This window comes from Pelobates fuscus, chromosome 5, assembly GCF_036172605.1.
Source record: "Pelobates fuscus isolate aPelFus1 chromosome 5, aPelFus1.pri, whole genome shotgun sequence".
In the NCBI taxonomy this organism is placed as follows: Eukaryota; Metazoa; Chordata; class Amphibia; order Anura; family Pelobatidae; genus Pelobates; species Pelobates fuscus.
Genome location: NC_086321.1, coordinates 40249202 through 40266770, shown reverse-complemented (window position 1 = coordinate 40266770; position 17569 = coordinate 40249202). Strand labels below are relative to the sequence as shown.

Sequence of the window (17569 nt, the reverse complement as noted above, 5' to 3'; positions counted from 1 at the left end):
GAATTACCCACTATTTAATTCTCTTACAGCCGAGAGAACGATCATTATGAGGATTTTTACTCCATACAGTAAATCACAATTCTTTATAAAAATATAATTTATTGTGACAATATAATAAAATAATAATTATATGTAAAATGCTTGATAATAATCAGTGAATATTTAGGTATAACAGTGTATACAATGGCAATGGCTAAACACAGTACAATGGCTATAGCAATCCAGTTGTCAAGAACTTAGCAAGATTTATGACAGCTTAGCAAACAACTTCACACAGAATTCCACAGAATACAACAGTGCAGCGAGAAGCCATAAAAACTTGAAATCTGACTGAGATTTATCCAGGCATATTTCCTGCTATGAGTAAAATCTTAATTAATTTAAATTAATTAAATAAAACCAGCATAATTACCAGTTATGTTGTAGATGTTCTAATCGGATGATCTTATCTGATGATTAGATAGTCCCAGGAATTTGAATTCAAGCATGATTGATGATTGTATGGAGGTGTGCATGTGATAGAGAAAGTGGTGTTGGTTAGAAAGTAATAGTAAAATTCTAAGTGTCCAGGAAGTGTTTCTTGAGTTGTGTCCAAGAGAGTTTGAGAGTTGAGTGTCCCAGAGTGTCCTGAATCTCTCTGAATGTCTCAATCTGCCCCTCTCTTCCCTTTGTTCTAACTTTTTAAAGGGCCAAACTTCCTGTATGTCAGTAGTTGATTGGACCTATAGGGAGCTGTAGGTATGTCTAACCCACAGACCACCATCTAGATTTTGGTCAGTAGATGGCGCCCTTACATCACCACAATTTCTTGTCCTCGAAAGAGTTAACTAATTGTAATGACGATTTTGACGTCATTTCTTTATCTATTTTATGACTGCATAGCTCAAATTTGCTGTCAATTTCAAAGGCTCACACCAGACTTTGTGTCTATGATTTTGATCGTATTTTCTAAAATCAACACCTCCTAACCTTAATTTCACCCTATTTCTTACAATGGGACCTTGTAAGATTTAGAAAGTAAAATTAATTACTAAGTGTATCTAACACTGGTGTCTGGCTTTCTTATGTCTGGTCCTTTTGTGAAGCTGGGTGTGTAGGATTATTTTTCTATTCCACTAACATTTATTAAATAACATGATATTTCTTCATAAATATTTATCCATGAATGGTCTATATTATTAACACAATACTGTAAAATAAGTGTATAGTGTATACGTGTATATATATAATGTATATACTTGTCTCTGGGTTGTATTCCATCACCCTGCTTGCTGTGAGACTTCATTCCTTATTACTTGCCTTGTTTACATAACGCATTCTTTAGCTCAGAACTTGAAAGTTACAGAAAGGAAAGACATTTTGTGTCTGTCTTGCCTGAAATCCAAAATGGAGTCCGTTTGGTTTTAAGTGTGACTGGCAGTAGACACTTTTAATTTCTATCTTAGCACAAAATGTCTGCCGATATAAATATTCTGACAATGTGAAGGCAGATATGACCCATTCGGCCCATCTAGTCTGTCCAATTCTCTAATACTTTCATTAGTCCCTGGCCTTATCTTATATCTAGGATAGCCTTATGCCTATCCCACGCATGCTTAAACTCCCTCACTGTGTTAACCTCTACCACTTCAGCTGGAATGCTATTCCATGCATCCACTACCCTTTCAGTAAAGTAATACTTCCTGATATTATTTTTAAACCTTTGCCGCTCTCTTTAGATTTCATAATAATGATGCCAAGAACATTACGCATTGTAGACTATCAAGGCTATTAACTAATGTGAGAATCCAAATTAATTCAAAGTGAATTGCGAATTTAAGGTCAAAATAGCCTTAATTTAAGGTCAAAATAGCTTTTATTATAGCTACTTTGGCCTTGGATTTGAAATTCACATTGACTTCTCACTTTATACCGAATAACCCTGTGTATGTATCTGACAATAGATACTATTGAAATAATGTAGCTTTTACCAAAATGTATTTCTTGCATTTGTCCATGGCAGTACGTAATTTATTTATTAGATAGTGTGTTGTATCGAATGTCATTGTGCAAATATAATATTTCATCATGTTGACTAGTATCACATTTACGGTCACTGTTTTGATCTTTGTTACATAGTTACATAGTTACATAGTTAGATAGCTGAAAAGAGACTTGCGTCCATCAAGTTCAGCCTTCCTCACACCTGTTTTTTGCTGTTGATCCAAAAAAAAAAAAAAAAAAAAAACCCAGTTTGAAGCACAATTTTGCAACAAGCTAGGACAAAAAATTCCTTATTGACCCCAGAATGGCAGTCAGATTTATCCTTGAATCAAGCAATTATTACCCTACATTGAAAGATTATATCCTTGAATATTCTGTCTTTGCAAGTATGCATCTAGTAGCTGTTTGAACATCTGTATGGACTCTGATAAAACCACTTCTTCAGGCAGAGAATTCCACATCCTGATTGTTCTTACAGTAAAAAAACCTTTCCTTTGCCTTAGACGAAATCTTCTTTCTTCCAGTCTAAACGCATGGCCTCGTGTCCTATGTAAAGTCCGGTTTGTGAATAGATTTCCACACAATGGTTTGTAATGGTTTGTATTGTTAATTTAAAGTGGAAATAAAAAAACACATGATGGAGCAATAATTCTTCTTGAGGTTTTATGGGTGGTTTCCACACACAACACTTTTTAATTTAGTTTTTTTTTTTTTTTATTATTAAAACTTATTATAGTATATGCTTCCACATATCAAATACCTTTTAACAAGGACCTGCTTAACAGTACCCAAATAAAACATTATATCTGTGTATCTTTCTACTGTAAATGCAACATATATAATAATGTATTTGCTATTTGGTGCAGAGTTCAGTGAATTGTGCAAAAATAAAAGTAATTTGGGATATTGGGTAGTTCTGATGTGTTCGTTTTCCCTTGAGTGTTTGTGAATAATCTGAGACAAGTATTCTTGTGTAAATTATTATTATTATTATTACTATTATTTTATTATTTTATTAACACATTAACCCATTGGCTATTTTTCATCCAGCATAATGCATTTTGAATAAACCCAAAAATTCAATGCAGTTTTGTGATAATGTACACAGGTTAAGACAAAAATGTATGTATGTGACTATTCTCCACGTATAAGAAATAATACCCTCATAAAACACAATTGACACAATTACAATTTAATTATTATGTAGTGGGGAAACTGTTAATCTGCATAGTTAATTACCGAAGGGATCATTGTGATGTGACAACTAATTATAGTATGAGTTTAAAATGACAAAATCAGCGACGATTATGCAGGATAATGTTCTATTATGTGTGCTTTGGTTATGGTGACACCATATAACAAGTGCTGGCTTTATTAGACTTTAACACTCTACAAGCAGGATCCTTTAGAACCGGATGTGCCCTGGGCAAAGGTTATGATAATGGTTTATTAAATTTCATGAAACTTAATAAGATTGTTTTAAATGATGAAAATGGATTTTTTTGAGAAAAGTTAACTTTTTGTATCTGGCTGAACAGCCATGCTTGGTAGACTCTTTTGTTACCTGACCAACGGCACTGAACCAAACCTGTCTGCTACTGTGACTACTCAAAAATGTTAAACTGCAAATACAGGTACAACATTACATATCATAGCACTGATTAAACTAAAGGGTGCAGGTATCTAGTGGAGGGTTTGAAAATATAAAGTCATATATCTAGCTTCTCTTATGGAAGTTAAAGGAACACTATAGTCACCAACATAACTACAGCTTAATGTAGTTGTTCTGGTGAGTATAGTCTGTCCCTGCAGGCATTTTAATGTGAACACTGCTTTTTCAGAGAAAAATGTCAGTGTTTACATTGCTTCCTATGGACACATCCAATGGCAGTCACTCATACGGCCACTAGAGGTGCTTAGTGGGTCAGTGCTGCACAATGTGATTCATTGATTCAATGCATCTCTATTCTCTATGAGAAGATGCTGATTGACCAGGGGGATTTTTGGCTCAATCTCCCACCCCTCTCCCTAGCTGAGATAATCAGAATTGATGTTCTCATCCAATCACAATGCTTTCCCAATTCTGCTAATGTCACCCAAGGAGGCAGATTGAGGGCGGGTCCCTGTGAAATGAAAGTGAGTTTTAACAATTTGTAAGAGGGGCAAGAGGGAGTCAGGGGTCTAAACTGCATTTTTAACACTATAGGGTCAGGAATAAATGTTTGTATTCCTAATCTTATAGTGCTCCTTTAAGGAATGAAGTGCATTTAACAAGGGGTGGAAACAACGAAGATAACACACACACACACATACATTATAGAAATGTGTATATATACACAGTTGTGCATACCCTTGGAGAATTAGTAATGTATGTATCCGTTTTAAAGATAACATGATTGAGCGAGCAAAACACCACACTACAGCTAACAATACAATCTGCATACCCTGTCCCTACCGGACAATAATACAACAATAAAAATGCGGACCCTGTCTCCACCAGACAGTAAAGCTAGCAACAAAAAAAATGGTGATTCATATTCAACTGTAGGTTATAACAGAATGGCACAATTAATAAAACAAAAAATGGCAACAAAGAAAAAAATTAAATGACCCCTGTTCAAAAGTCTGCATACCCTTAGTTCTTAATACTGCGTATTGCTCCCTTTAGCAGCAATGTGCAGTCTTTTGTAATAGTGGTCTATGAGGCCCCTAATTCTGGCAGGTGGTAAAAGCCCATTCATCTTGGCAAAATGATCCAGGTCATGCAAAGTCTTTGGTCGTCTTGCATCAACCGCACGTTTGAGATCTCCCCCGAGTGGCTCGATGATATTAAGGTCAGGAGACTGTGATGGCCACTCCAGAACCTTCCTCTTTTTCTGCTGTAACCACTGGAGGTTCAACCTGGCCTTGTGCTTAGGGTCATTGTCATGATGGAAAGTCCCAGAGCGTCCCATGCACAGCGTTCGTGCAGATAAATGCAAATTGTCTGCCAGTATTTTCTGATAACATGCTGCATTCATCTTGCCATTAATTTTCACAAGATTCCCCCTGTGCTTTTAGAGCTCGCCCCCCCCTCCCCAAAACATCAGTGAGCCACCACCATGCTTCACAGTGGGGATTGCATTCTTTTCACTATAGGCCTTGTTGACCTCTCTCCAAACATAGCACTTATGGATGTGACCATAAAGCTCTATTTTGTTCTTGTCACTCCAAATTACACTGTGACAGAAGCTGTGAGGCATGTTAAGGTGTTGTCAGGCATATTGTAACCAGACTTTTTTTGTGGTATTGGTACAGTAAAAGCTTCTTTCTGGCAACTTGACCATGAAGTTCATTTTTGTTCAAGTATCATTGAATTGTGCTCCTTGAAACAACTACACCGTCTTTTTCCAGAGCAGCGTGTATTTCTCCTGAGGTTACCTGTGGGTTTTTCTTTGTATTCCGAACAATTCTTCTAGCAGTTGTGGCTGAAATCTTTCTTGGTCTACCAGACCTTGTCTTGGTATCAAGAGATCCACGAACGTTCCACTTCTTACGTGATTAAACAGTACTGACTGGTATTTTCAAGGATTTGGATATATTTTACCTTGTTATGCAGGTCTTTTGACAGTTCTTTTCTGCTCCCCATGGCTCAATATCTAGCCTACTCAGTGCATCCACGTGAGAGCTAAAAAACTCATTGGCTATTTTTTACACAGACACGAAATGCAATTTAAAAAGTAACAGGTGTGGGAAATTAACCATTAATTGCCATTATTACCTGAACTAAGGATATGCAGACTTTTGAACAGGGGTAATTTAACTATTTATCTTAGCATTAAATTGACTGAAAGTAAGTTCATGCCACAATTCTGTGAATGTGACACTGACTACATGTGGTGCTATTTTTCTTTAAGACCGTAATTTAATTTATTACCGTGCCATCCTTTTTGTTTATGAAATACAATTACAGTTCTTCCTGTTACCTTGCCTGTATTGTCTGTGACATTTGTCTAGCTCATTGTATTCCATTCTATTATGATTTAGGAATGTTCCGCATACAAGCCCACAAGTACATAACCACTCGCATAACTGGGTCAAACACAGACCACGGCATTCATTTAACCAAACTGCACAAGTTCAAGATGCCGACACTGGTTTCTTTATTCACATTATGACTATGCTTTGTGTCTGAACACATATGAATATTTCTGGTTTAGCAGGCTGTTTTATAAAGGGGATATGGGTAAAAGCACACAAACCTGGAACATGGCAAACTGGTAATTACAAAATGGGTATGATCTGTTTAGCTAAATTTCTGAGCTGCTCGTAGAAGAATGTTGCTTACTAAAACAAAGTCAAAATCTAAATTTTGGTTCACATTAGTTGACAAACCTTGCTAACTAAACCGTTTTATGGAGAATGTTAATACTATTTATCACATCAAACCCAGCTGCATACGTATTACACGGCATCCTGTTTACATTAATATTCCGCAATCAATGATATGTGACGTTGTGCACTGCTGTGACATTTTTTACATTGCAGGGAGGTGAACACATCAGCAAATTGCAAATCATACATACGTGTGATGCACTAAGTACTGCTACCCATGAAAGGTTACATCTCTCAGCACGTGACAGGCAGGATATTTATGAGATTAGCAGCCTGGATTCCTGACAATTTTGTGACGTTAACTATGGCTACGTGCGATGTGTGGAACCATGCCACGTCCTCCTGTTTTATTTTACATCTTAGTGGCAACAATTCTGATGCAGCACAGTATTACATCACACCCTTTTATCTCCAATAGAATGTGTGTAAATTCAGTGATTATTCTCTGCTGCACCAATGCACACGTACGTTCAGAGCCAATAGGAATGACGCGTGTGCCATGATACTTACTTACTCCTGTATCTTTGTATTCCTTGTAGAGTTCCCATTGCTTATTTTTTGCTATTTGATTCAGCTTGTTCTCATTTTCTTTGTGTTCTGGCATCCTCGACTCAGCTTGGCATAATGTCACTGAGTATTCTGTAGTCATTGACCTTTCCACCTCTCCGTGACCACCTCTTGAAGCCCAGCCATTGTAAGGGATGGTAACAGCTATCTCGTGCCTCCCATTTTCACAGGACAGTATTTGGATCCAAGCGATGTGTGTTGGGTCACTATGACTCCTTGACCATTTTGATGCCAAAGTATCCAGAATCTACAGAAGCTTTTTTCTCCCCTTTATTGGTCACTTAGTCAGATCCAGATGGGCGCATCTGAAGCACTCTCCCAATGGAATGTTTAACTTTAGGCTACAGTCCTACATCTCTGGTGAACCCTGTACTCCTCATATACTCTCACTGACCCCTCAGTGTGTCCTTTAATGCAGTTACCGACCATAGTGGGTGTATACATCTGGAGGAGGACAGCTTTTCACAACAAATATGTTTCCATTAGGTATCATATGTGAAACCATGCGGTTTTCTATAGACAAAATGATACACTATCACTGGGGTAGATTTGACAGACCTATAAAATACCCAATTTCACCTTTTCACATTGTTTTAAAAAGCTATGTGGAAAAGATAACCGACCAATATGCTTTGTTTTTCTATTCTTTCTTAACCAGTAAAACATATTATTTTAAAGACTACACCATCAGGACTTCATCGCTCTCATCTCCCCCACTAGGTTTTCAGGGGAAATCCACCCCCATCCTGCTTCCTTAACCCATAGATGTATACCACCCAATGAAATATATTCTATTCTATATTGCTCTCTAGCGGTCACTGAAATTTAACTGAACATTGTTTCTTTGATCATTACATACTTTGTATTCATCTAGATATATCTATGGAAATACATCCTATTACTCCTCAATAATAACTCCCTCCAGTTTCAGAGTTAAGGTCGCATAAGCAATAAGAAACCTTGACTGCTTCACGACCACCACCAACCATGGCCGATTGGTTGGGGGTACAAGTGAATACTGTTGGCAAACCTTACCAGCTGCGAGATGTCTGCATGCAGTGCGCAGTGTAAAACAGCATGTATATGTAAGCACGCAGAGACATAATACTGCACTCAGACGTCAGCACAATTAAAATTTCTGCTTCAATTAACGATACTAAAGTTAAAATGAAAGTTTAATGTAATTTTTAAATAAAAACTCAAATATTGCCAATGCCAGTCATCGTCGTATTTAATTTTACTTTCTTAAGGTGAAACGTTCTTAAAGATTCTGATGGAGCAACTGTTGCTATTTCTCTATATTTCTCTATAATTCTACTTATCCTACAGACTCACTGTTGAGATTGCATGCTATTCTATGATTGAGATGGCCTGCAATTTACATACACTCTGTGGAAGCCCTAGAAAGATGTCTGCGTTATTAACCTCTGCAGTGTGAAAGCTCACAGCATATGTCAGTGCATTTGATACATCTATAAATCAGGAGAAATGTCAACACATGTTTTCGCCCTGCATGTTTCTTTGGCAACCCACTAAATCAAGGGAGAAATAAAATCAAATCCATTACGGAAGCAATTTTAAAGGGATTAAAGGGTAATGCTTTATTGCTTCACATTAAGACAGGGCATTCATTTAGTTTTTGATGCTGGGGTGCTCGCAGTACAGTATTAATTGCCTCCATTTCCGTTTTATCTTTTTTTCACATACGCAATATTTTAACGCAGTCACTTTCCCGGAGATCTCAGTTCTGGACATCTAACAAGCACGTTTAAAGTAGACGTTTGCAGTACACCGCTTTTAGCAGCATTTGATATGTTTATGAAAATTACTATAGTTTGTGCTTCACGCTCTACAGTTTAATTGCATTGGAGATATCAGGTTTAAAAGGTTAAAGATGGTTTTGCTTCTCTCCCAACAGAGCTGAGTTCAGAGGCAATGATATGAGCTTAGCAGAGCTGGCATAAGGGGACAAACATGTGCGAAGAAACCAAGCCTCTTCCTTAGTAGGCTGCAAGAAGCGAGAGAGAAAATCTAACTGGGAAGAATGTTACGTAAAGATGCCAAGTCTCACTGATACAACAATAACAGTTCCCTAAAACAAACAAAATACTTATTTCCACCCGTGACCACTACTCCACTTGTTTCCACAAATGATTGCAGTCATTTCTTCTTTAAACACTAACCTGAGAAAATCAAAAGTAATTCTCCACAAAAGCTCAGCAGCAGGAGGTACGTGTGACTGGGTTCACCATACAGAGTGAGACAAGGAGAAATCTAAAATTATAGGAAGTGACTCATTATATTGTCCTTCCCAAAAAGCCAAAACAATAATGAGTCCTAGATGTAAGAGGATAGGGAACACAGAGACAAGATTGCTGGATTTCAGGTAGAGAAGAACGATTTACAAAGTTCATTGGAAGGAACAACAGCTTAGAAGGAAAGAGGAGCTAAAACACACACGTCTTTCTACATATACACACCTACATACATACATGTACACACTTTCTCTCATATCTACATACATACATATACACACTCATATTTACACACTCACATACATACATACATAAACACACAGGGCCGCCACCAGAAATTTTGGTGCCCCTAACTCAGCTCAGGGTCTGGGCCCCCGGGGCCCGCCTCTAAGCCCACCCACAGGGAACACCTCCAAATCCCGCCCACAGGAAAACACGCACAAACACGTTCACTGATACAAAAGGACACAGATACACACACACACACAGATACATACTAACAGACAAACATACTGAAACAGACATACACACATTTAGGCATACATACTGACACACATACTGAGACATACACACATATACAGACACACAGGCATACATAGTGACAGAGACACATACTAACATACATACAGACACACATGCATAAGGACATACAGACACACAGACATACATTCATAATGACATATAGACATACATACATACATACATACATACATACATACTGGCATACAGACACTGACATCTATACACACATACATACATACATACATACATACACACACAGACATACATTCATAATGACATACAGACATACTGACATACATTGATACTGGCATACACACATTCATAATGACATGCAGACATACATACACTGACATTCATACACACATAAATACATAGATACTGGCATATGTACATTCATACATACTGGCATACAGACATACACACATTCATAATGACATGCAGACATACATACTGACATACAGACATACATACACTGACATTCATACACACATACATACTGACATACTGACATACTTACACACATTCATAATGACATACAGACATACATACTGACATACTTACACACATTCATAATGACATGCAGACATACATAATGGCATACAGACATACATACACTGACATACATACAGACATACATACACTGACATTCATACATACATAGATACTGGCATATATACATACATACTGACAGACATACAGCCATACTGACATACAGACAGACAGACATACTGACATACACACACAGCTAATTTTTTAGCCACCCTTTTGTTTCTTATATTTTCTTTGCAGGAGGGTGGCTGGGGCTGATGGGAGTCGGCACGGCTCTCCCTCTTCACTGCCTGGCTGTCTCTCCTCCCATGCGGAGTAAGCTGGGAGGAAGTGACTACTTCCTCCCAGCAGCACTTGCGCTGCGGCTGCATTTTTATTTTTTAAAGGGGCCTCGTTGCGCTATTACACGGCCACAGTGCTTACCGGGCCCCTGGAGATATAGGGCCCATCGGGTGGCCCTAAGTGCGTGGGCCACCCGATAAGCCCCATCAGCGTGCAGGCCCCGTGACAACCGTCATGGTTATCACCCCCTGATGGCGGCCCTGTATACACACTCATACCTACACACTCACATACACACATATACTTACATGCACACACTTACTTTCATACATACGTTTACACATACTCTCATATCTACATACATACATGTACACACTTAATCTCATATCTACATACATACATATACACACTCACACCTACACACTCACATACATACATGTACACACTAACTCTCATACTCGCATGCATACCCAGCAACACTGGGCATACATACACTAAACGTTATACATGTATGTGTAATATATGTGACAGTGATGAGTGAAAGACTATTTGTTTTGTCAGATATGTTTTATAAAGGATTTTCATTAAAATGCTCACCTGGAGCACAATATAAACAACTGCACTGTACAAATGGAGTATATAGACCAGAACTTGAAATCTCCATTTGCCACAAGCCATTGATGAGTAGAAATGGCGAGTAGAAATTCACCCCTGCTGTGTGTGCCATGGACCCTCGAGGATTGCTAGAAGCGCAGGACTTGACATTTTAAACCCTGATATAGGCTTCACAGAGTACAAAATACGCTGTTTGTGTCCTTTGTGATCTAAATGAATCCCTTTTATGCTGCTAACAGCAGAACTGCAACTCCCAAAAACCCATGCATGCATTTGTAATACACTGAGAAGCTCCAAAGGGGTGTTTCAGAACGTTGATGTTAGTTGCTTGCGTTCTACTATAAAATACATGCTGCTAACTGCACATCATCGATAGTAGGAGCTCCGGCAGTGCATGGGTTTACAGGGCAGGTTCAGGACTGTCATAGAAAGTCATTTGTCAGCTTTCTAGAGTAGAATCTTACAACCGAACTACAACTCCCAAAAACCCTCACAGTGCCCAGAAAGATTGGTGCATGGATTTTGGGGAAAACCTCAAATAGAACATGATGGGAGAGAGCACACTGCGAGGGCTATATAAAGCGTAGGGTTTTCCTGAAAATACAGAAGTTCAGAAGTGTTTTTTTTGTTTTAGAATTTTCTTTAACAGCTTTCTGTTGCTAGTATATTCTATACAGTCTCTGATTATTTCACACATAAGCAAATATAGAATGAGAATGATGTTGTTTTAACAGTCTCAAATTGGATGTATGTGATGTATTGATGATACATTTTAATGCATTAGTTGTATTTAAATGCTCTAGAGAGAAACAGAGATCAATGATAAGCAGGAAAACGGTTCATTCTAATAGTGGTAACATTGACTTTTTAGGCTAATGTTTGCATAGCTCTAAGGCTTAAAGGACCACTATAGGCACCCAGACCACTTCGCTGCTTCTTCCTCTGCCGCCGTTCCTCCTCTGCATTATGTCGGCGGCCGGTGGGCATGTGCATTAGAGCTCCCCATAGGAAAGCATTGAAAATGCTTTTCAATGCTTTCCTATGGGGAACTGAGCAACGCTGGAGGTCCTCACACAGCGTGAGGACGTCCAGCGACACTCTAGCACAGATCTATCTGTGCTAGAGACACGGAAGTGCCCTCTAGTGGCTGTCTAGTAGACAGCCACTAGAGGTGGAGTTAACCCTGCAAGGTAATTATTGCAGTTTATAAAAAACTGCAATAATTACACTTGCAGGGTTAAGGGTAGTGGGAGTTGGCACCCAGACCACTCCAATGGGCAGAAGTGGTCTGGGTGCCTGGAGTGTTCCTTTAAGTAAGTTCTAGTTCAATAACTTGAAGTCTTCGTAATGGTAATAACATTGCAGTGAACTGTACTCTTTTTACATGGATTAACATTCTGACATTTTACGCGAAGGATATTAGAAATGTTTAATGGTTACTATTGCCGAAATGGTTATTTTAATTACATTTCTAAATTTGAAAGGTCGATTCTAAATAAAATATAAAGAAGAGATCAAACCTTGTGATTCTGTAATTGAGAGAGAATTACTAGAGAGACTGGCCCACCGCTGTTTCTGTACATTATGGGAATATACTGCTGTAAATGAGTTCCGTAGGCTCCATAGTAAGGTTGAGTGGTATATTTAGGTCAGGATTCTGTATATTCCATATTACATTTTGTTTAATTACGATAGGGACTAGAGTTAGGGAATGTTTAATCTTAGGGTAGCACATCAGGATATACATGTTCCAGTATGCCCAAGAGTGATGGGAGTTAGAATACCAGGCAGCAGGTTTTCTGTCCTTAATTCAGCCGTTTCTCCGTTACTGGCATGCTGGAAAGTGGAACAGGGGCCGAGGGATTCTGTCTCCACAACTCCTTTATTATTAGGAGACAGATTAATTTACTTTGTGCTAATAGCAGATGCTTCATCTGAGTTTAACGGAGCTTAGGGCTCCCCTATTTATTTAGTTAGTGTAAAGTGTCCACATAAAGAAATGTTCTCACCTGGTGGACTCCCATGTCCAGCTGCAGCAGTGGCGATTGCAAATGCGGAAGCAGGAGAGACAGAACAGCAGCGAGGGTTGTCAGAAGTCTGCACTGTAACCATAAAATGAAGGCTAAGGTCATCGATTCCAGAAAATCCAATAAGCAGAAACAAACACTAGTACAGAATAGTGCTCCACAGCCTCTTTATTTGACACCTTTTAGTGCAGTTTCCATTATATTGACATGATGTTCTATAAGCACTCCTATATACATAAATAATAATGAGAGCCATCATTTGCTGCTTAGGAACCTTCACCTCTGCAGTGTAATATCCCATGTAAGAAGTCAAACCATTCAAAAAGAATATGTGTGTCAGTAAATGTGAGTGAATGTGTGTCAGTGAATATGTGTGTCAGTGAATGTGTGTGTCAGTGAATTTGAGTGAGTGTGTGTGTCTGTCAGTCAGTGCGTGCGTCTGTCAGTCAGTGCGTGTGTCTGCTAGTGAGAGTGTGCGTCTGTCAGTGAGTCTGTCAGTGAGTGTGTGTCCGAGTAAGTGTATGCCTGTCTATCAGTGTGTCAAATCAGTGAGTGTGTGCATGTCATTGTTTGTCAGTGTATATGAGAGTTTGTGTCTGTCAATGAGTGTGTGCGTCTGTCAGTGAGTATGCGTCTGTCAGTGAGTGAGCGTCAGTCAAAGTGCAGCCTTGACAGGAAGGGGTGGGAAAAACAGCACAAAATCTTAATACACCACTGCCTGTACACACATACATTATAGCCCGCATGTACACATTCACTGCATCCTCTATACACACACTACTGCACCTATACACACACACTATCTACAGCCCTTAGCCACAAACTACATCCTCTAGCCACACATTACACCACAAATATAACACAAATTAAACTAACCTAGTTACAAAAAACACCACACCACAATCAGCGCACTCTACACACATGCAATCCTACAAGACGTCTTCAAAAACATGCGCAATACTCTTTGCTGACCCATTTTGGCCTCTGTCACTTATAGGGACACCAGAGACAAGTCACAAGCAAATGCAGCACAAGCATGTCATTAAATTCACTTGCAGGGCCTTTTTCTCATGCAAGTGCTCTTCAGCATGGCTCTGCGCATTGACAAGCATTGACCCACCATGCTCACTTTTAGGGGGGGTTGTGCTTGTCTTTGGTGGTGATGCAACACCACCAACTCTGGCCTTGCCTCCTTGCCACTGGGCCACTTTAAAAGCCCAGGGGCAAGGAGGCAAGGCCAGAGTTGGGGGTGTTGCATCACCACCAATGACAAGCACAACCTGGCCAATTTTTCTTCCCAGTCCAGAGCTAGAAAGGAGATATCTGAAAACTCCTCTAAACTTGCCACATGTTCTCTTATAAAGCACAATGAACCTTGACATATAGTATTTAGAAATTGTGAGACTGATAATTAATGAACCTAATTACTCCTCCATTTGCAGCAGAGACTGTGGAACGCACGGCATACATTTCATTTTTTGGTCATGAGTTTTTACTAAAAGTCAGTAATTTGCAGTGGTCATGATGCGTGAAGTATGTATGTGCAGTATTGCAGTATGACTTCTGTAGATAAATCATTTGGAACTTTTTTCCAACTGTATTGAATCATTTGGAATGCTTGTTAAACCACGGCCAATGTATCTTATTTACACAGACTGATTTCTTAACACATTTATTGTAGTTTAAAGGTACTGTATATTACTATGAGTATCATTGTCGTGAAGCTCTGTTATACACTCAGACACACCAACAATATGGAGTTTCTAGAAAAGAGGGACATTAGAATTGACAAGAGGGACAGAGGGATTTTGGCTCGAAATTGGGACTGTACCTGCTAAACGAGGACACTTGGAAGGTATGTTTTTCTTTCTCCATATTCCCCCTATCTTATTCTTTCTCCTAAAATCTCTGGTTAGTCGCCATGTTTTCTCTCCACTACATGATCTCACCCATTACCTTCTCCATAATGTTTTAGGAAATTGAGTTTGCCTGGTACTCTCAGTTAACGTAAAAATATGGTCTCCAATTGTTCACTCTCCAACACTAACCGCCATTACAATAAGTTAATGCGATGTCATGTTTACGCTTTATATTTATTGTTATTTGCACCACAATGTTTTCAACATGCTTTGTTTATGCATGATGTACTGTCCGCTCTCAGAAATATAAAAAAAAAAAAAAATTGAAAAAAATACTAATTACATTTTTCTTTTTATTTAAAAGGAATGGAAGGAAGTAGTTTGATGCATAAACAGACAATTGATGTGATGTTCATGTACAGGAATAGTTAGCTGCATGGGAGGACAGGTACTCTTCCTACAGCACCATAGCAACTACAGCTCAAGGTGATGAGAAAACCTCAATCAAAAGACTGGTCATAATGCTTTTAAATGTTGCTATGGTGACTTCCAGTAGGCTGCCTATAAATAATAGTCGGATGTTGTTTGTGTTTATATAGCAAATGATAATTTATACATTATTAAGACCATTCAGTTTTTTTTTTGTCACTTTTTTTGTCATAAAGCAACAGCAATTAAAGGGATTCTATAGTGTGTTAGGAATACAGAGTTGTATCTCTAACACTATAGTGTCCTCTGATGTCCCCCCCCCCCACCCCCCCCCCACCCTTCCCTTGAATTCCGCCAATTCCTGGCATTTAAAGAATGTAAAATCTTACCCGATTCCAGAGCTGATGACCCTCTGCGCTGGGTCGGTGCTCAATGTTAACGTTAGTGTCAGTCAACGGGGGGAGAGGGGGAAACCTAATGCACATGCACCAAAAGTTTATTAGGCCCTCCCCAAAGGAAAGCATTCCTACAGGGATTTCACTGTTGCTGGATGTCCTTATGCCGAGCGTGAGGACGTCCAGCATCAGTTAGGGGACCTGGAGTCCGTTAAACCACTAGAGGCTGTCTTAGTGCTGCAATGTAAACATTGCAGTTTCTCTAAAATTGCAATGTTTTACATTGCAGGACTATAAGGGACAGAAACACTGCTCACAGGCCATTTAAATGGTCTGGGTGCATATACAGTGCCTTTAAGCCTACGAGTAACTAGGTACGTAAACCGTAAGTATGCAGATACACAGAGGTGAATGGCTGTGCAGAAAAAAAGCTCATCAGCTTTTTTGCAGGAATGCAAACTTATTGACTGGGCTGGGATTTGGAAATATACAATATTGTTTTCATTGAAACAGGTTAGGAAACAACATTACTATCAATTGATCAGCAACTTCACGCCAGGAGAGTTATCATGACCATCCTAGGTATTTTCAATCTGCAAATGGTGTCTCGTATTCTGCTTTTAGTAGTTAATAGAAATATCAGTTTTAGTTGAGCAGGATCTTCTTCACTTTTTGTGTCTTACAATATTATGCTTGCTCCCCCGTTACCCCTATTCTATAATTGTAAAGTGCTGCAGAAAATGCACATTATAAATGCTAATAATAATAGTAATAATAATAATATTAACTGGCGAAAAATATACATTTGCCTTTAACCCCTTAAGGACCAAACTTCTGGAATAAAAGGGAATCATGACATGTCACACATGTCATGTGTCCTTAAGGGGTTAAAAAAAGTTTTGTTTTTTTTAAAAGTTGATGGAAGAATTGGAGATTAGTGGACTTAATTTGCAATTAGCTAAGTGCACTAGTTCAATCTGGATAGTTAAAACATTAGATACATGAAACAAATGGTCAGAAGAGATTAGGCTTCCAATCTAAATTAATTAGGTCATTGATTCAGAAGGTTACTGCTGTAGTGATTATGATGCCAGCAGTACCCTCACCTCTTTTCCCTCAGAATGGGACAAACCATTACCTGACTTCCCAATGGGTTCACAGGGTCCTCCAGGGGCCAGTTGTGATATCCAGCTTCTGCAGAGCTGCGGAAGCCAGAGGTCAATCCCACCAGCCAGTCATTGGGTGAGAGCATCAGCTGGCCGTCCTCAGTCAAAAAACGCAACACATCAGAGGTGGGCGAGCATTAGAGGTGGGAGTACGGACAGAAGATAGACGTAAGTCTTCAGCAGAGCGTAAGGGTCTAGACGGGACATACTTGTCTGGTTAATGACTCCTAAATGACACTACTGGACGTGGCGTTACACCTCCGGCAGCTAAGGGGTTAAACTCCCTATATGTGGTGTTTTATAGCGAAATGCAGCACGTACAGACTCCAGGCACATGAAGCACTTCAAATCATTGGTGATAGGTAGACTGTCAATGAACCACAACAGGGCACTGGTAGTCAGACAAAATATGATCAAATTACATCAGTCCAGCTGTGCACGCATGACTGTAATATACAGCCAGTAGTATAAATCATTTCGGTCCCATAGCGTGCAGCGTCAGATAGGCAGTCAGGGGTCACATTGGAAGATGGTTAGAGCCTTAAC

At 39.1% G+C, this 17569-nt stretch overlaps 1 protein-coding gene across 4 annotated transcripts in view; it reads right to left on the bottom strand.

Moving 5' to 3' along the window:
* RASGRF2 (Ras protein specific guanine nucleotide releasing factor 2) overlaps window positions 1–17569 on the bottom strand; it is a 295529-nt gene that overhangs the window by 66893 nt on the left and 211067 nt on the right. For 3 of the 4 annotated variants that reach the window (XM_063453728.1, XM_063453730.1, XM_063453729.1), the window contains one exon: window positions 13157–13249. The exons of the other annotated variant lie outside the window; for it this stretch is intronic. In XM_063453728.1, coding sequence (XP_063309798.1) covers window positions 13157–13249 — 93 coding nt within the window. The remainder of the gene's footprint in view (window positions 1–13156; window positions 13250–17569) is intronic. 4 annotated transcript variants of the gene reach the window in all.